General features: G+C 30.1%; 1 protein-coding gene across 1 annotated transcript; it reads left to right on the forward strand.

Annotated features, from left to right (window-relative positions):
• Positions 1-7,765: 7,765 nt before the first annotated feature.
• On the forward strand, positions 7,766-19,880 carry LOC124911949 (protein RRP6-like 2). Its single transcript, XM_047452493.1, has 14 exons — positions 7,766-8,609; positions 11,670-11,825; positions 12,509-12,667; positions 12,743-12,826; positions 13,440-13,519; positions 13,624-13,674; positions 14,207-14,303; positions 15,501-15,583; positions 16,294-16,339; positions 16,884-16,971; positions 17,075-17,244; positions 18,353-18,586; positions 18,672-18,773; positions 19,289-19,880. Exons 1-14 carry the CDS (start codon positions 7,908-7,910, stop codon positions 19,649-19,651), a joined length of 2,415 nt encoding a protein of 804 aa, XP_047308449.1. The 5' UTR covers positions 7,766-7,907; the 3' UTR covers positions 19,652-19,880.
• Positions 19,881-21,421: the final 1,541 nt, after the last annotated feature.

Consider the following 21,421-nt stretch of genomic DNA (forward strand, 5'->3'; position numbering starts at 1 on the left):
CTATATATATATATATATATATATATATATATATATATATATATATATATATATATATATATATATATATATATATATATGCACAATGCAAGGTGAGTTTTACAAAGTACAAATATAATAATATTAAATTATTAATATTAGGAATATACTTCACTTCACTGTTAGCATCATTATAAAAGTAATTTAGACTGCGCCAAAGTGCCACACAATGTCTACTGCCAGGCTGCATCATAAGAATAAGAAGATAGTTTGATTTTTTTTTTATTCTTTCTATTATTATTATTATTTTCATAATTAAAATATTATTATTATTTTAATCATTACAATATTATTATTTTACTCTGATTAAAAGTCTAAATATAAAAAAGATGTTAAAAATCACAAATAACTAATGTGCTTTTATTTATGAAATAGGTATTTTTTCAAATTATTTTTATAAATTTCCTACAAAACTTAAGATCAAACACCTCTTAAAGATTTTAAAAATGAACAAGTGATTGTTGAAAATCAATTATTTAAATAAATAATGATTATGGTTAAATAACCTTGTTCCTTTTATATTATAAAAAAATGGATTGATTAAAATTATTTAGGTAAAACAAAGAAAATGATATAAATATAAAATATTTTAATTATTGATTTAAATGATAAAAATAAAATTAGATAATAATTTTCTTTAAAAAAATTAATAGTTAACAGTAATCAAACATTAGGTCTTCTCCAAAACCAACACTAAACATAAATCAGTCCCTATATAAGTTAGGGATATTTTATATATTAAATTTATTTATATAATTTATTATTTTAATTTATAAATATTTTAATTTATTTATATTTTTAATTTAATTTTTTTATATAACTTTTTTAGCCTATTTATATTAATATTTTTTACATATCATACATTTATAATAATAATAAAAATTGATAAAAAAAAAACTAAAATATAATAAGAACAATAGAAAAAATAAAACACATAAATAGAAAAAATAAAAAACAATATTCCTTTACGGACTAAATTTTTTAAAAAAGACACTACAATTACTAAATCAATACTCAAAAATATAAATTACATTTTTCATAATAATTTAAAATATAAAATAAATAATGAAAGTATAATTAATAATTTCTGCTTCCTCTAAAATTATTAAAATATTCCGAAAATGTGTCATTTATTGAAATTATCTGTGAATAGATTTGGTTGGCTTGATCTTGAGTTTTATTTATTTATTTTAAAAATGTGTCGATTTAGCTTCAATAAATGTTCAAACCTTTAAATTTTGTATGGAACTAGGATTTTGTAATAAAATTTTGTTTTCTTCCTTAATTTATAATTGAATGACAATTTAAAAGTTAATATGTTATTTTAAATTATGGGGTTTAATTTGTAATGTTAGATAAATTAATATATATCTCGTGCATTTGCACGAGTAATAATATAAAAAACCGTTAAAAAAATATTACGGTAAAATTTTTATAGGCGGGTCAACCCACAATCCGACCCAAGTATCTATTTACTCTCACATATATCCAAATTAACCACATCTCTCGACCCGGCAATCCGGACACTTTAAAAATTAAGCATCATTATTTATATATATATATATATATATTAGTTAGTTAAAAAGTTGAACTTATATTGTTAAAATGTCACGCGTTTATCAAATTTTAGGTTGAATTAAAAATATAAAGTGTTATTAGTTTAGTTGGTTAAAAGGTTGTACTTGTTTTTGTTAGATTGCAAGTTCGAACCATACCTATAGCATTTTTATATTTATTTTTAACCGTTTTAAGTTTATGGGCGGGTCAACCCACAATCCGATCCAAGTATCCATTTACTCTCACATATATCAAAATTAACCACAGCTCTCGACCCGGCAATCCGGACACTTTTAAAATTAAGCATCATTATATATATATATATATATATATATATATATATATATATATTATTAAAAAAATAGTATAAAAAAGAATATTTTAAAAATAATTTTTTGAATTTGATAATGAATTTTTTTTTGGTTAAAGATGAATTACTCTTTTTTATGTAACATTTATTAAATTTTGATTTTAAAAATGAGTTTATGAATGCTTTAGAGTAAAAGAAAAGGAACACCAAAAAATTTTAATTTATTTATAAACAAAACTGAAAAATCTAGAGCCTAGTCATATGTCCTAATACAATACACCCACAAAACAAAACTATGGGTTGGATTGATTCAAACTTCTTTTCGGTTTTTATTGGTTAAATGTTCAAATAATTTCATAATAATACATTTATTTGAACTATTAATGCTTATTATATTAGATCGTTTTAGTTTATTATTTTTATTTATTTTAGATTATCCAACTTATTCATTAAACGTTAAACGCGATAATTTATTATTTAAAATTATTATAACAATTTATTACACGTTAACTTAATCAAACTAATCCTTTATACAATTCAATTTTGTAAGAAAAATAATATACAACTTTTTTAAGAAAAAATGTTGGGAGCACAACTACTTTTTAGTAAGGGAGACCAGCATGAAGTTAATGATTATGCAACAATCATAGTTAATTTGAAAAACTATGACACAGTGTGATTATCTACCAAAATTCATAAGAATTCTCTCCTGGTTGTCATTGAGCTCAATCACTTCATTTTCCACTAGGTGATGGCTTAAAAACCTAAAATGGGTTTGTGTCGCAAGTGTTGAACGATGTACTCTACACAGGTGTAGGCTTATAAGGCTAGCGCTCATGAACCTTTTATTTCCTTCATCAAAGGGCCCTGGTCGGTCAGTCACTTTTTTGGGTCGGGATTGAATAATGATAAGAGTTTTAGCTTGACACCCTACATCTATGACTCTCTGTTTCCATTAAAAGTATTTTCACATGTAATCGGACTCGTGACCTTCTGGTTTCTTAAACAGTCTCTTACCACTAAACTATTTTGGTGAAGTTGGATAATGATAAAAGTAAGTCATAAAAATAAAATATATATTTTTCTTCGCACCTTAGATCAAGAGAAAGGACTTTGATGCTTTGCTTGCATTTGGCATTCCCGTAGTTGAAGTCCCATGGAGTTAGCTAGTTAACTGTGAAATGAATTTAGGAAAGAATAGTAGGCCAAGTCTATTCCGAATTTTGTGTAACATTTTGTATTACTTAAGGTCACAGGCGAAGCACAAGTCTATTTGACCATGTATTAAGTGGTGATAGAATTCCCAACGAAAAATAGTGACTTAACATTTTTTGCATTGAAGGCCCCTTTCTCCAATACTAGATGTGCTTGACTGCTATCATTTTCAAGTTCTTACTTTCTGCATAAGAACATAAACAAAGTAAAGGGATTTCCTTCTAACTAATGGCTGAGAGTAAGCAAGCTACCTTCATTCAACATATTTGTGGTTGAGTTAAGAATATGCTTTGAGTTGGGAATAATTTATTTTTCATTTTCGTTGTTCTATTCTTCTTCGGAGACAAAGACCAGATTAACCCCTCTAAATTAGTTGATCTTACAAGATTGATCGGACGGGTTGGTTAAGAAGGGCTGATCAATGGAGAAAAGAATGGTCGAGAGATAGATGATACTATTTGGTTATGAGATGAATAAATTGGTTAAGACGAATAAGTGGCCGTGAAATATACTCCGAAAGGAATTGACCATTCATCAAGTAGTTTAATCATCAAGGGGAGGACCCACATAAATAATGTGAAAGATACATACATAAAGAAGGACTATATTAGGATGGGCCTTAGCCTTAGCGGTTAAGTATGTAGGTGAGAACGCATTAATAGATAGCTAAACGTGTGTGCTCTCATCATTTTTCACTAATATCAGTCGGAGAGAAAGCTTGATTGGAGTGTGATGGGTTTGAAGACAAATTAGGACCAACGAGTTAAATCGTTAAACGTAAGGAGTCTAAGGGCTTCCATTGAACTAACGGGAATAAGGGGATGCACATTTACATCAAAAAAGTCTTCGAAACTTTTTGTAAAAGCATGGTATTCGTCGTCATTTGACCGCACCATATTCACCTAAATGGTGTTGCCGAAAGAAAGAGCCGCACAATCTCGAAATCAAAATTTTCATTGAGGAGTGAATTACATACAAAATTTGATTCAAGCCTCACAAAACAAAAGAAATTACTTTATTCAAAAGCAATGCTAGTATTTATAAAATTAGTTGGATAATCACAAAAGGGCAATGCAAAATTATGTAATAAACTTCATGTATACTAACCATTATAGAAACCATTAAGCTTAAGAATAATATTCCTAAGAATTAGTACATGTCAATGTACTCGTATAAGAATAATATTCCTAAGAAATAGTACATGTCAATGTACTCGTATGCCAGATACCCGTAAATAGGGACGGACTCAAGATTCGGTGGTGGGTGGGTTTAAAAAAAATTTAGGATGTGCTTAAATAAATAACGAGAAAATTTTGAATAAACCGGGTAAATAAATGTAAGTTTTACCATTTTTAAATAATTAAATAAACAAAATATTGAATTCTATTGATTTTTTTAAAATTATGTGGTAATTTCACATTTTAACTGTAAAAAAAATAATTTTTTTTTGGGTGGGTCGAGCGCCTACATAGATCCGTCCCTACCTGTGGGTACCTGATGGTCGAGTTCGGATATTTTAAATCGGGATCGGGTATGAAGAAGGGAAGAAGGTGCTCGATCGGGTACGAGGTCGGGGATGGAGAGTGTGCAAAACTCAAACTCAATACCTATGTCCGATTATATTAAAATTAATATATATATTTTCAATGTTTTTCTTAATAAGTAAAATATATTAATAACATTTATTAATTATTACAAATAAATATCTGGTGCGATAAAATTTATCTTATAATGTTTGTAAAATTAATTAATAATAGTACCAAATTGGGATTCTCAAATCTTTATTTGAATCCCAACTAGACGAAGGCCTAATGTAAAAATGATGGATGGTTAAAATAAATCGTGTGGAATTTTTATTATGTAGGGTACTTTAGGGTTTTTGTGTTGCCTATATGTTTTAGAAAATTGATGTTTTGTTCACATGTTATTAGTGTCCTTAATATTTTGGAAAGTGAAGAAGAATATAATTTTTATTATACATTTTCAAGATGTTTATCAATTTTATATATTTTTTATAAAATTATTTTGAGAAAATGATTTATTTTGATATTTAGATCATTCGAAATGATAAAACATACCAAATAATTATTAAAAATAATTTTGTAATATGATTTACAAATTTATTTATATTTTCCATATTTTAGATATACATCTCACTTTTTCACATATTTTTATAACATATTTCATGCTTATCTAAATAATATTATTTTCTTTTTTACTTTAAAAATTATTAAAAAGTAATGAAAAGTGTCATATATATATATATATATATATATATATATATATATATATATATATATATATATATATATATTACTAAAAGTGACTAAATATTATTTTTATAATATAAAAGTTATTTTATAAATATTATTCAAATTATAATGTAATCTTTGACTTTATAGTATAAAAAATAATTTTAAAATTATAATTTAAATAATGTTTTAAGATATTGATTTATTTATAATTAATCATAAATAATTCACTATTTAATTATTTTGAATTTAAATTATAAACTAAAATATTAATTATTATTTTAATATATATATATATTATTTAGAATATCAATTTTAATTCACAGGAATGAGCCAAAATAGTATTATCATTGGCCCTAATTATTATTAATTTTTATAAATATTTTATAAAGAGATAGGTTAAAAAAATAATATATCACTCTCCTCTTATTCATACATCACTCAATTCATTAATTTAAATATTAAAATACTTTTTATTTTAAATTATTCTGTTTTATTTTATCATTATATATTAATATTTTGTAAATTTTTATTAAAAAAAATTACTACTTTTCAAAATTATTACCCTATCAATATTTTGTTAAATAATTTAATTTTCTGAATAACTGAACAAGACATTAATTTAAATTATTATGATTATTTTTATAATTCATTATTATATTTTTAAAACCATTTATATTATCCAAGATAATTTAGTATAGTTGGTTAGATCTCCATAGTAGGGATAATAATAGAGGTTATAAAGCGATATGAATGCGTTATTATTATTCCTGAATTCATTCTATTTCAGATATTTTTTTACCACCAACTTTGTCTAGTTTAATTTTAAAGAATCTCTATCGGGTCACCGCTATACTATCTTCTTTAAAAAAAAATACTTTCAAGCTTTTTCTAAATGTTTTTTTAATATTATATATATTGAAATTTTTTATTATTATAAAAAAATAAATTTAAAACTTTTATAAAATATAAATAAATATATTAATGATATTATATATTTAATTGTGTTTATTAGTGTTAAGAAAAATCAATGTAATATCGGACAGGAGGAAATGAGACAAAAATACTATTCATGCTCAATTTCCAATCAAGTACATGTCAAATCGGGGAAAAAGAGCAATTCGAATAAAAAATCACGAGACATATTATATTTGTCATCCATACTAGTTAGTTGTAACACCAATATTCAACCTTATAAACGGTCTGCAAAATTTAGGAATGAGAAAAATTACTGATATTATAGGTATATCGAAAATATCGTACCGCAATATATTGAAAATATCAATTTTTAAGATATATCGAAAAAATGTAAGTATGATATCGATATCAGAATTATTTGTTCGATAAAAATATGAAATTTTCAAAATTTTGGTATATCGAGATATATCGAAATAATATTTATAAACTTATATATATATATATATAATCCTGGTAAGGAAATAAATAAATTTAATATTAGTTTAATTTTAGAAACATAATTTTTAAAAATCAAATCAAAATATAATTATACTGTAATATTATTCAATATAGGTCATATATTACCTTGACGATAATATTAAAAAAAGATTCAACCAAACTTTTAATCTCTTGGAGTGATGGAATTGTGGAAATGAGTAAAACTAAGTACCTAATTTTTTCAATTATTGCTAGAATTTTTTTATAATCTCATCTCAACAGTTGCTAATAAGTCTTAGAAAAATATCATTCATTTGATAAATTTGAATTGTTCAATGAAAATGAAGAAAATTAAAAAGATTGGGAGATTTTTATTAATTAGTTAATATTTATTATTATTATCTAACTTGAATTGTATTATTAATTTATAAAAAAACATGCATATACAAATGTGATTGAAAATCATTCTTGTATCCACTTTAATATAACTTAAAAACTATACTTATGTTTATTCTTAATAATATCAAATTTTTAACTAAATTTAATTTATAACATTGGTTAGTTTTTTAAAAATGTTAGGTTTAAAAAAAATTATTTTATAATAACATATTTTTTTTTTTAAGTTATTATGTTTTTTAGGTATAAAAGATATAATATCGATATCCGTACTGTAATTAAGGTAATGTAAATGTATGGATTTTTTTATACCGAAATTTTTGGTAAAATATAAGATATGAATAAAAAATTAAGGTATATCGTATCGATTTACCCTAACGAAATTTATCTTTTCTTAAAATAAAATGATACAAAAATGATAGGTATAATCTGAATATGTTTAAGTTAAATAACTTGAAATGACTTATTTTTACAAACATATAATTGTATCTAAATTATATATAGATGAAATATAAAATGGGATATGAAATAGGTCAATATTTGGAGTTAACCGCAAAAAGAAAGGAAAACAGAAATCAGGGTCAAAAATCCTCATTCTTGGTTGATTCTTCTGTATGTGACGCGAACATGCTTAATGCTGTGAAGACAAGTGCTGTTTCTAAAACCCCAAACTCTATTTCCATTACAACGGTCGAAGATGAACGTCACGAACTGAAAACACTCGTCTGCCCTAACAAACTCAAATGAGCACTGACGCCATGGAAGTTGATCCACCCGATGGTCATACCATGCAGCAAAAGGCAGAGACTTTACATCGTTTGGCAACGGGTCAATTATCTTCTTCCCTTTCTAAGCTTCTGGGTTCTTCTCAGGATATATCCACCGATAAAGACTTCCATTTCTATCACAAGTTTAACGATTTCAAGGTGCCGATTCAGGAGATTGCTGAGAAATCGAAGATAATGCTTGATACTATTGGTTCTTCTTCTTCCCGTTTGTGGGATAAAGAGATGGCTTTTCCTGAGGATTTGAATGAAGCATATGGCTGGTTGGTGAATATGAATGACCATGTGTTTGAAAGGTTTGATGCGTCGACTGATGAGTTTCAGAGACTGGGGGAAAATGGAGTCAGAGAAATGGAGTTGGTGGACTCCGACAATGATTTCCAGATGCTTTCCGGGATGAACAATAAGGAGGAGGAGGAGGAGGGTCATGGTCAGGTAGTGGATACAGAAGTAAGGGAAGAAAATCTCAGTCCTCCTGCAGTGAAGTTAGTTTCAAAGGACACAAAATGTACATTAATAAAGGCCAAGGTGCCATTTCACATACCATCTATACCTAAGCCCCAAGATGAGTATAAGATTGTGGTTAACAACTCAAATAAGCCCTTCGATCATGTTTGGTTGCAGAAGGGAGATGGTGGTTTGACGTTCATGCATCCCCAGGTTTAATCTTTTTGTTTGATTTTAAAGAATTTTGTGGTAATTCACAAGCTGTTTTGGTAATTTGATATATGATTATGATTATTACCTAACCTCTTTGTTATTTATTATTTGGTTTTGTAAGCTTCAAGTTATAACTTAATAAAGAAATATCAAACATTTCAGGAGACTGAGAATTATCATGAGGAAACCTAAGTTTGAGATCCATACATAAAGTAGTGTATATTGATCATAAAACTATGAATTCTAGATCGAATATAGACTATCTGAGATGTCTACTATTGATGAGAAGAGTCAAGCAAGTCAAAAGTTTGGGTTAAGACTGAGATTACCCTCCAGGACTAGATTGTTTAATAGCATTTGTAGAGTTTGATGTTAAGATGATGAGTTTAGCTGATAGAGCAAAGAGAACAGGAGGATAAGAGAGGAGATATGTATTGGTGATAGTGACTTAGTTGATTAGGTTTTAAGTGTTCAATATGAATATATAAAAATTAGAACGAAAAAGTGGGTTTTGGAAACCATAATTACGTCCAGTTACCTAAAACGAAAGGAATAGAAGAACATTCCAAGATAAAAGTTTTGGAGATGAAAGTCAAAGCTTTATGCTTCTCGCATTCGCTTCTATTCAGAAAAGGGGGTTTTTGCACAAGATGAGAATTTTTTGATCTTATTGGCATTTAGCCTTATTATGTGCCCTTGTTCCATCGCTTTTTGTTGTTTTGTTTTTTCTCATCCCTTAACCACTTTGTAATGTTTGAAAGCCCATTTTATTCTGATGAAAAAGTTGACCTCTTTCAAAATGTATTTTATTATGTCCAGTTACCTAATGAAGCACAAGAATTGAATGGTTCAGCTTATGTAATATGTTTTCCTTTTAATTTTTACTTTATAAGACCATTGTGTTACATGGAAAAGATTCTTTTGACGTCCAACTATACCCCAATCTGCGTATCAAGATGCATGTGTAAGTTTTTGGCAACTTAGTGTTACATATTGGACTTAATCTTTGACCAAATAATGCAAGCTCGGAGTGTATTCATGAAGATGACTTGTTCACAATCCTATACTTGTAAAACAACTATCATTTTCTTCAGTAATGTCACACACTTCAATCTCCCTTCATATCATCTTGACAAGTTGACATCCTCTTTTGGCCCATCGAATTACAGTATGAATCACTCTTAGGACCTGGACCTCTCCTATCCTTTTCGTTCGGGTCAGGGAAGCAAATCTCATTTTGGATGGCTCCTCTTTCATGTTAATAAGATGTTGCCCCTTTAAAAGCAAAGGAAAAAAAATCACACTTAGGCTATTTTTTTGTTAAGGCAGAATTGGAGTTAAAATTGGAACTGGAGAAGGTCCAATTCCAAATTCTTTGTTTGTTTGATAACTTTAAATAAGGAATTGGAATTATAATTCCAATGGAATTGAATGAATATGATTTGTAAGTTTCAGTTCCATCCTTTCCATTTTGAAATTGCAATTCTATGATTTCTCCAAACGTAAGAATTGAATTAGAACTCTAATTCTAATTATAGACATCCAAACATAGCCTTATTCCAATTCTCAATGTTGTGTTCATGGGCCCAAATGTGTGGGTCGATAGTTGCGAGTTACAAACATATTAAGCTGACAAACTTAGCCACCAAAACCCAAGCCCTGACAAACTTAGCCACCAAAACCCAAGCCCACATTCCGAAGAAGGTGTCCACTGCGTACAAACTTGCTTCGACAGGAGACGTTGTAGAAATGATTATATAAACAATGATTCAGCTTGTAATAGTAGTCATATAACTGTTTCATACATCATACTGATCTTATTCATTTATTTTTACTGGATGAACTAAAGTTGAAGATACTTCTTGACCATAGGATGCATTGAATTAGATAATTTTGCCAATAAACTACAACTTACCATAAAATTCATATTATATTATTTGAAAGGCAATTATGAGATTGAGACATTACGGAAACATAGGGCTTCTATGATCGAGATGACTAGTAAGTTGAAGAGAATTCTTTCACAAGGAATCTCACATTTTTTTCATGGTATACAATACGGAACTAATCAAGTTATTTGGAAGCAATTTTATTTTTCCATGGATGAACTTTGCGATAGTTAGTATTTCCCCCTTGACCTTTGCTAAAATTTTGATTTCCCCCTTGACTCCAACGTCGTTGGGTTTTGACCCTCCAACTTACATTTGTCTTTTAATTTTCCCTTTGTATTGCAAAAACTTAACCCCATTTAAAATATTGCCAACTAGGGAATGTGAGTCCACTTGGCATGACGCTCGATACTGCTAAAGTGTGACATTTGTACATCATTATGTTGGATGAAAATGAATTCAATGCACATCTTTGAAATTAACGAAAAGGTTTACAAAATATTTAATGAATCTCCGAATGTCAATAGAATTCTTAACTCGCTTGCCCTTCCAACCAGATCTTTATAAGGCCCCATTGACAAGCCTGTCTGTGAATGTCCAAATCATTTAGGGTTTTTATTTTCTGAGTGCTGCGAATATGGCAGTAAGACGGAAAGTTCCCTATCATATACCTTCCATCCCTAAGTCACAAGACGAATTTATGATACGCGTTAACAATGTTAATCTACCATTTGAGCATGTCTGGTTACAGAGGAGTGAGGATGGTACGAAGGTTATACATCCTCAGGTTAGTTTCCCGTTTCAGTCATTCTTGTGAAGTTTTAGATTAGAAGTTTTAGATTATTTCTCAGTCTTGTGTTTTTCTCAATTTCCATCGATGGTCTAATATCTGTGAGATGTGTTGAATTTTTTTCTAGTCTAGTTCTCCAACAAGTGACCTTAAGACTTTTTAGGGCTTTTGTGTGGATGAATTTTGTTGTGTCACATATCACATAAATGGTAGCTGTATAGATAAGGCAACTTCAAATGTAAAACTTCATTACTGCATCCTTGATTAAGCTTGATCCATTATTTTCCTTATTCATTTTCATGATGATTGGAGGTAGAATTAACCGTTACTACCTTTTATTTAGAAAAAAATATGTAAATAATCATTTCTATATTGTTTCAGAAGAAATTCTCCTTTGAGGATTTTGTTGACAAAGATATTGAGCATGTTCAACCTGTGAAATCACCTCCAATCGAGGATACCCCCTTTAAGCTTGTGGAGGATGTAAAAGACTTGAAGTTGTTGGCTGCAAAGCTGCGCATTGCTAATGAATTTGCGGTATTATGTCTTAGTCTCTTGATGAAATTCTTAGTCATTCAAGAAAGCTCTCTTTCAATACCCATCTCCATTGACTGCTTATAATGACATTTACTATCTTATATTTTTGTATGTTGCTTAGATATGCATATAGGAACCTGGGGATATTTCTTATCCTTATTTAGAGTTGAATCATTGAGCAGCTAATGTGGCTACATATTAGAAAATGTATTCCTAGATGGCTTTGGATATCCACAGTTTTTACATTTTAATATACTTTCCTTGATCTACTTGAAATTTCACATTGTGTTATCTTTTGCACATGAAAGAGGCGACTTATATGAAATCCTTGTTTCTTCTTCATGATCTTTGTGCATGATGGGATATTTCCTCTAATATCTAGAATCTGCTCCTTGACATAGAGAAGAAGTATTGTCTTATGAGAAAATGGATACTGAACTATGGAGCAGAGTGTTTGTGCTAAAATAGACTATGACCTCCAACTATATGTTTATGGTGGCTAATGTGGTTAAGAAGAAGAGATTGTAAAGGTGATATGTTAGTGTTTGGTGGAAATGAAGCTGAAGGCTTTATCCCTAGATTTGGATTGCATATAACTAATAGTTATAGGTTTGACTGCTGCAATGCAATTATGAAATTTAAGGTTAAAGATTGTTTGGTGTATTTTCTGAACTGGTATACAGGTTGATCTGGAGCATAACAATTATCGATCTTTTCAAGGCTTGACTTGTTTAATGCAAGTTTCAACAAGGACTGAGGACTTTGTTGTGGATACATTGAAGCTCCGTATTCATATTGGTCCTTATCTCAGAGAGGTTTTCAAAGATCCCACCAAAAAAAAAGTAAGTGTTTGTCATGTTACAGGGATGTTGATATTGTGTTAAATTTAATTCATTCTTACAATTCTTCTTCATCAGATTTTTCACGGTGCAAACAATGACATTTTATGGCTTCAAAGGGATTTTGGCATATATGTCTGCAATATGTTTGATACTGGACAGGTTCATAACTTTATGTCATGTTTGGAAATCATAAATTTTTTGATTATATTGTTATTTGGTTGTTAGCAAAAAATATAAAATGTATACTGGTTGGTTTCTAGATTTTTTGGCATTTCGACTCATGCTTCTCCTTTGTTAGGCTTTATTACAAGCGACTTCCATTTCTTTCTTCTGTTGCTTGTTTATTCAAGCTTGCCTATCCAGAAAATAAAACATGAAAATCAATAAATAGAAAGGTCAAGTACATTCCACTTCTTAAGTACTTACATCAATCTGGTACATTTTCTACTGTTTGCTATGCCTGTTGGCTTTAGTGTGGTACATCACCACTTTGGCTTTTGGTTTTGATGTCTGCATTTTAGTTCTGGTTTCTGCCTTATATGTATAAGCTATTCCTTGATCTGGTGAACTGAGCATTGTAAATTTTGAATTTGTTACCTGGTTTATTTTTTCAGTCACCCTTCATTTGCTTTCTTTTGTTTTGATTTTGACTTGTTTCCCTAATCCCAAGCATAAGAACAGTTGACTTCTTGATATGTAACAATCCTGATCTTGATTACTGTTAAGTTTGGCAATTTGAGTGGTGTCTATGTTTTTTTCTTAATTGTGTTAGGCTTCAAGGGTGTTAGAACTGAAAAAATGTAGTTTGGAGTATCTTCTTTCTCATCTTTGTGGAGTTGCAGCTAACAAAGAGTAGGTCCTACAATCACTTCTGGAAGTAATTAAGCATGTCATCTTTTATCATTCTATCTATGTCAACTGCTATGATTTATGAGGAGACCATGTTGTTTTTGCAGATATCAAAATTCAGATTGGAGACTTCGTCCCCTTCTCCCAGAAATGATTAAGTATGTGTATTTGGGAACTTCCCTCACACCGCAATATATTCCAACCTCTCTTATCTTCTCTGTTCATTCTTTGATCAATCTTTCTCTACTGACATTGTCTGTGGCTAGAATTCTGGATTCTGAACAAAAATGCAGCTTCATGCTTATAAATTACTTTGATATACAGACGCTTCTTTCTACAGGAAAAACCTTTAGATTTTTGAAAAACTAAGTTGCAAGATTGACATGTATAATCTATACAACCCATCTTGAAGGGGGGAGTTTAGAAGAATATCAGAGATATTAGGAATACTCTGATAATTAAAAGTGAATGAATAGTTATAGATTATTTACATCCACCGATTTTGGATATAGTTAACACCTCTACCGATTTTGTAGTTTGCTACGTTTTTCATAGTTTTGTTGCATTTTTCTGTTCCTACCTTTGCAATTGCAAGCTTTGTTCATTTTGAAAAATTGGTAGTTCTTTACAAGTTCCAACATCATCATCATCTTGCTTGTGTCATATTCTTTTTAACTTTTTCTTAACCAGGTACGCCAGAGAAGATACACACTATCTGTTGTATATCTATGATTTGTTAAGAATCAGGTTACACTCAACAGCTTCTGAGACTAGTCTGCTGGCTGAGGTAGGCACTCTAACTGCCATACAGAAAAAAATCAAATCGGATGCATTATAATTATTAATTTTTTTACCTTAAATTAACAGTATTTCATACATAGCACACTTGTAAGGCAAGACTGGCTTTCATTTGCAACACAATCCTAGAACCAGTAGAACCTTCACCAGAAAATAAATATTAACTTATTACTTCACGCACATGACATATTCCTATCAACTTGTAACCCAAGAACATTGGACGCACTAGTAAACAGATATAACATAGTGGTGTTGTTTCGTTTGTGCTGAGAAAATTATTTATCATATCCTTGAGGTGTCTTCTGATCATAACTGAGGATGCCTTTGAGCAAAACGTTAGATGCCTCTTAAGAATGACCTGATGTATTAGTTACTAGGCTATCCATGTATCCAACTTCTCTTTGAGTGACAAAATGGGCTGTTCTGTTAAACAAAATCATGCTGATCTGAAGAAATCTACATTTTTTATGTTTGCTAAAAATCACAATGATCTAAAAACTAATATGATCATCATTCCAAAAGTAATCTGATCATGATTCAGAAAAAATTCTCTATACCATGAAGCAACAAATATCACACTTTATTATGGATCATGATCCAAAAAAGAATCTGATTATGATATTAAAAAATCTTTCACCAAACTAAAAAAAATCCATTTCAATTTGAACTTCGCCGATTCCAATAAGATCGTGATTCTGACATATTGAGACAAGATACTAGTTTTCAAATAGTCTCAATTTCTTTCTGGAATCTTAACAATAATGTGTGTTTGTCCAACTGGATGTCTCTTTTTAACTTTGCTTCATATTTATACTTTCTGTCTCTTTAAATTATGCTTACAAGTTATTTGTTTCACTTATCAGTTATGATTGAGTGAATAATGGAAAATGGCTAAAGGTTTACTATCTTAACAAGTATATTCAAAGAGGGAATTAGTTAATATAGGATCTGTATTGCTAAATGCTGCAGATGTTATCCTGTAGAAACTTTTTTGATTGAACACTGGACTATCCATTACTATTCATAATGTAACAATCTATAAATGTGCAAAATCTTAAGCATGATTCTTTGATTTAAGTGTCCTACTACGAGAAATTGTTGCTCAAGGGGCGCAAATGCAAGTATTGCATACTTGACTTCTATATCTAGAATATTTTATATCATGCACTCAATGTCTTCCTTACAGGTCTACAGGCGCAGTTATGATTTATGCATGCAACTTTATGAGAAGGAGCTGTTGACAGATACTTCATATCTTAACGTACATGGGTATGTAACTAGATTGATCTCAGTTATAACACTTAAAAAAAATCTTACTCCGGAAATAGAATGAGAGTAAAAACTGATAATATTATTTCACATGTTTGTTGTTTAAATACAAGTGAATAGGCCTTGAATATGTCTATTTAAACACTAGGAACATAGTTAAATGATGAATATTAGCTTTACACTTAAAACTTTAAGCTAATTAGTAACAAACCATTAACTAAACTCCCATCAAGTTGGGTTGTAATGTTCAACTTGTTGTTTAACTCTTTGAATGTCAACCAACATGCAGAAATTCTTACTAAAGTCTATTGAGGGCCTCAATAGACTTTAGTAAGAATTTCTGCATGTTGGTTGACACAATTCCTGGAAGACAAATTACCAGGAGTTGATTCCACCACAATCGTGGCTTTGAGACCATGTAGAAATAGAATTAGAAAAAATGGTTATAATATTATTATACATGTATGCTGTTTAATTACAGGTCAATAAATCTCGAATATGTCTATCATCCTAAACACTAGGAACAACCGAGAGGATAAATATTAGCTTAGCTTTACACTTATCCTTTAAGTTGATTACTAACTTGATAGTTATCCTACTATATTATTATTTACACATCATTATCTACTGTTATTTAACCTAATCATGCTTTCATATAGATACATCTTGAAGATTACCAATAGTGTTGTTTTCATTTTGTGAATTTTCAGTTTGCAGAATGCTGATTTAAACGCTCAACGGCTTTCAGTAGCTGCAGTAAGTTTATACGTTCCCTACTTTCCACTTTGTTGTGCAAAAATAATTTCTAAACTTGAATAATATGCGTCTTTCTGCAAATATGTGTTATGCTAACTATGTATGTTGATATCACCAAGTGATATATAAATTTCACTTTACAGAGGGGCTTAGATTCCTGATGATTGATGAATAGTTCTTATAGATTCGTAAGTGCAAAAGTACTGAATTAATATTGAATGAACTTGGATAGTTTGGGTTTTCTCCTCAATCCTTTTCACCCATTCTTCTATCTTCTCATTTATTGCTTATGCCAATTCTATCTATTATAATTTAGTATTGTATCATATTGTTCTAGGTTCCGAGCATAATATTAAATTGGTGCTTATAGATTATTAATGAAAGTGGTATATACCACATTTGAGATATATATAATGAATTTGGTCAACATTAGTCTATCACGCAATTAATGGAACTGTTGTAGTATCTAAATTCGTCTCATTGTTCAAGTTCATTAGTCATATTTTTCAGCATCTTTATCCTTATGAGAACAACCCCTTTTTAGGGACTTTATCAATGGAGAGATGGTATTGCTCGAACAGAAGATGAGAGCACTGGGTACATATTGCCAAATAAGACTCTTCTTGAACTTGGTAATATTTTTTTTCCTTTCTTTTGGGGTTTTCTACCAATATACACCTGTGTCCATGATGAATAAATAATTGTTTATTTGTTGTTATCTTGAATCTTAAATAGCTAAGAATCCGCCTTTCACCCCCTTTAACTTAATGCGAGTGATTACATTTAAGCACCCATTCGTGGAGAAAAATATTAGTGTCGTGATTAGTATTATCAGGCGTGCATACCAAAATTATTCCTCATTTGAAGCTGCTGCTCTACAGCTGAGAGAGAAACGTCTGGCAACGGTAAGATTTCTACTTTAAAAAAGTTAAAAGATGATTTGGAAACATTTGAATTCTTTGGTTGTTTAATACTCTTATGCTACATAAACCTTTTTCTTCTTCATGGTACAACTTTAGGCCATTTTTGCATGTTGATCTTTTTCAATCAAGCTGTAAGACATCGCCTGTTATTTCTCATTGGCAGTTTTGGTTAGCTTTCCTTTTTTCTTTAATTTTATCATATATGTATGATACATTATTCTAATCTTGTAATCCTAAAGATATATCATATCTAATATTCTAGCACTCCATCCATCTCATATCCAAAATAGTAGATTTTACTATCACTTGGATTTGCAACATAGTTTTACCTTCTTAGGCTTCACCTCCCTCTTTCTAGGCTTTGTCTCCCCTCTAATTCTATTGCTGTGTATCAAAAACATCTTCTCTAGCATGCCTGCCACATCTCTAGCTTGCTTCACCACTTTCTTTTTTGTAAGGGGAGAATCAATTTTTTGGCTCTCCATTTGGGCCTAATTAGAAACTAGAATTTTGTCACAATCACAATCCCATTGAAAAAATTTATAAAAATTTATAAGTAATTTTTCTACGTTTGGTATAAAGATTATTTTTTGGATCATGATCTAGATTATAATGTCATTTTTGTTGTTTCCATTTGGTATAGTCATTTAGTATAGAGATTTTCTCCTAGATTATTATTCGAATTATTTTTTAGATCATCGTGATTTTGGCAAATATAACAAATGTAGATTTCTTCGGATCATGATCAACATGACAACCCAATATATTCAATGTAGATTTCTTCGGATCATGATCAACATGACAACCCAATATATTCCTAAATTATCTTTATATAATCCAAATAAGAAATGCAATGGTAGAAAACATTACATGTAAAAATCATTTTTGCTTGACATTCAAGGTTATTATGTACAAGGAAGTCTTAATATAAGGTGTATTTCTCTTGTCTTAAATAGAAAAATAGGTCATGTATATTTAATGTGCCTACATGAAACTTGCTTTGCAATTTGGGTGAGATATTGAAGGAAGAGAAAATAAGATAGGAGAAAGAAAAGAAATAACAACTCTTTTTATGAAAAATGAAATGCAGGAAGCTGCAAGAAATGCCACTAGGGATAGTCTATTTGAATCCCCTCCTGCTGAATTATCTCCAACGGAAAGTGATTTCAGCAGGTTAGAGTCTCTACTCTACGATCCTCCTGAGACTAGATCATCATCCTCCAGTTTCACAACTATCAGTGGAGTACGCATTTCGGAGCCACCTGGTGGAAATGGGTTCAAAAGAGAAAGCCTTGCAGTTGCTGGGGAGGTTGGAGGAAGCTCTGTAAGTTTTTATTTTTTTTATTTGATGTACAAATATTATAAAGAGAGACGATTTAACTGAAAGCTTCTAAAAATTGAATTTTTAGATGAGTGGAGCAGTTGTCCAGGCACAGAAGATGCCAATCAGTGCTTTGGGGGGCGTTGTTGGGAGTTTCTCAACAAAGAGGGAATTCATTCTTGATAAAAAGGTGATCCTTGCCCACATATTAATCTGTTTTGTTAAATCACTTTCAATGGTTTAGCTGTGTGAAGTGCACCTATTTCATTGCACCCGACAAAATAGGTGTAACAAAAAAACCAATAGGGGATAAGACCCTATTACACGGGAAGACCTATGATCTAATAACAACCTCCAGGCCATCTTGCTTGTATGTTATGATTGTGGGGGATCATGTTAGCTTTATCAATAGAATAAACCCTGGTTTAAAAAAGAAAAACAATTAAAATGAAATGGAATTCAACAGTTATCCTACAAATCAGTTGTCCCTAGGGTTTGATCCTCTACCAGAAAAAGAAGGTGAAAACTAAATAAACTTATAAAGAGTATCATCCTATAGAGGTGTAGGATTTATACCTAAAAATGTTGGTAGATGAAAGAAACAAGATTCATGTGTACATAATAATACACATTTTATACTATTTAGTAATATTCTTCCTTGCCTGACATTTGGATTCTTAATTAAGTCTTCTTATATTTCATTAGCTGGAAAAGGAAGAGATCAAGATGGAGCAGATAAAATCTCCAATGAACATTGATCAGCTGCAGCCATCGGATGAACTTGAACCTGTGGAGGAACCTCAACCTACTACACCTAAAGCATCTGAAATTATTTGTTTGGATAGTGACTCAGACATTGAGGAACCTGAAGCAGACGAAGATCTGGAAGAGCATGGGAAGGCGCATTCTCTGAAAATTGATATAATTTGTTTGGATAGCGATTCGGACATTGATGAACCTGAATTGGAAATGGTGAATGGAGGAGAGCAGATTGAAATGCTCTCGGCCTTGTCAACTAGCCTTCAGGATTGCCTCAACAAGTCCACAACCCATATCGGAAATCCCTAGCTGGATGAGAAGATGATGACTGGATCTGCTGGCTTGTTGTGAATATAGAGGATGATAAAAAATAATGAAGGTGGAATTAAACTTTTTTGGCAGTTGTTCATGGTTTTTGTTGCTCCTAGCTAGCTTAAGACTTCAAATAAAATGCCTTACAATATACTTTTCTTAACTTGAAAAGAATGTTGAAATCGACTTGGTGTCGAAGCAAAAATGGTCAAAACCTAAGTTATCTTTACCCGGTTTACTTTTTTTTTTTTTTTTTAACTTAGGTGTAAGGGTAAGTGTGTGCCAACCTTGACTAAAACAATCATCCAAACACTTTAAATTTATAAAAACTTGTTTTAAACAATCTGATACAACTAATGTATTTATTATAAAAGAAAAAAAAAGTTTTTGAATTGGTCCAATTTTTTTTAATATAATGTTTTGTACATAATTGACTCATAAATAACTGTTTTAAATCACTATGTTTGAGAAAAATCTTGTATTCTTTTCATTAGGCTTTTTTAAAGAGATTTTCAACTTCTTATTATGTCCATTGATTTTTAACTTAGTCTCTTGTGATTTTTAATTCACTAGAATTTTGCTTAATAGATTAAAATTTTTAAATTTGATTTTCACTAAAATTGTGGAAGTTAAAGTGAATAGTTATAAATATAATTGTGTGATTTGTACTAATAATATGAGTTTTAAACTAGGATAAAAAACCTTTTGTCCTAGTTTTTGAAAGAAACATGAATAACAACAAAGCACAAACATCACAAATAAATATAAGTAACCTAACATATCACAATTAATTCATCTTGCCTTAAATAATGACAACTTAATGACTTTTTCAAAGGTGATACCTCAACTTTGACAAAACTCCCAATTATCCAAAGTAATGGATTTCTTCTTCGTGTATGTATAAAAGCAAGTTCTTGAAAATATCCTAACATTTCTCTCTATCCAAACTTATATACTAACGTATCATAAAAACATTTGAAAATATTAGCCTTTACGAGTTTCCTTTAGTTTTTGTGAGCATTAAACTTTTAATGTGACTTCAATCATCTAAAAAACTATGTAATCTGAAATTGTTGACAAACATCTTCCAAAGATCACTAATAAAAATGCAGTCTCCAAATAAATGAGCTTCGCAATTAGAAGTATTAGGAATTGTCAAGAACTTACTAATTATGTCTCTTGTCATAAGTCTTTTCCTATAAACAAGCCAAAAGGTAATCTGATGACGGGAAATGATTTTAGTAGACCAAACATAATGAAACACTCAACCGGCTGACCCTGCCAAAGGGTAATCTGATGACGGGAAATGATTTTAGTAGACCAAACATAATGGAACACTCAACCGGCTGACCCTGGTTCGAATACTGTCCTAAGCTAAGTTTGAAATGAACTTATTATTAATTTTCACCTTCCATTCATGCAGATCAGCCCTTTCAATAAAGAAAATACGGTTAATTGCATCAAGAATCCTGGCCTCATCTGAAATAAGCCTTATAGTAGCATTACATATTTACATTCAATATCATTGACATCACGAACACTTGCCAATTGTTGCCCTCTTCTGATCCTAATATTTTTTATTCATATCTTGGAAGTATATGTGTTCCTTCCATCACCAAACCGAACATGATACATCAATCTTGCACCCTGCTTCAGTTTTAGAATTTTTTAAAGGGACCATAGCATGTCATCTTTGATTCTACACATCCAGATTTTCTTTCTGACTTCAAGAATCTAGAATGAACCCATCGAACCCATAAAGAGTCT

The sequence above is a fragment of the Impatiens glandulifera genome, chromosome 8 (genome assembly GCF_907164915.1).
Source record: "Impatiens glandulifera chromosome 8, dImpGla2.1, whole genome shotgun sequence".
Taxonomy (NCBI): Eukaryota; Viridiplantae; Streptophyta; class Magnoliopsida; order Ericales; family Balsaminaceae; genus Impatiens; species Impatiens glandulifera.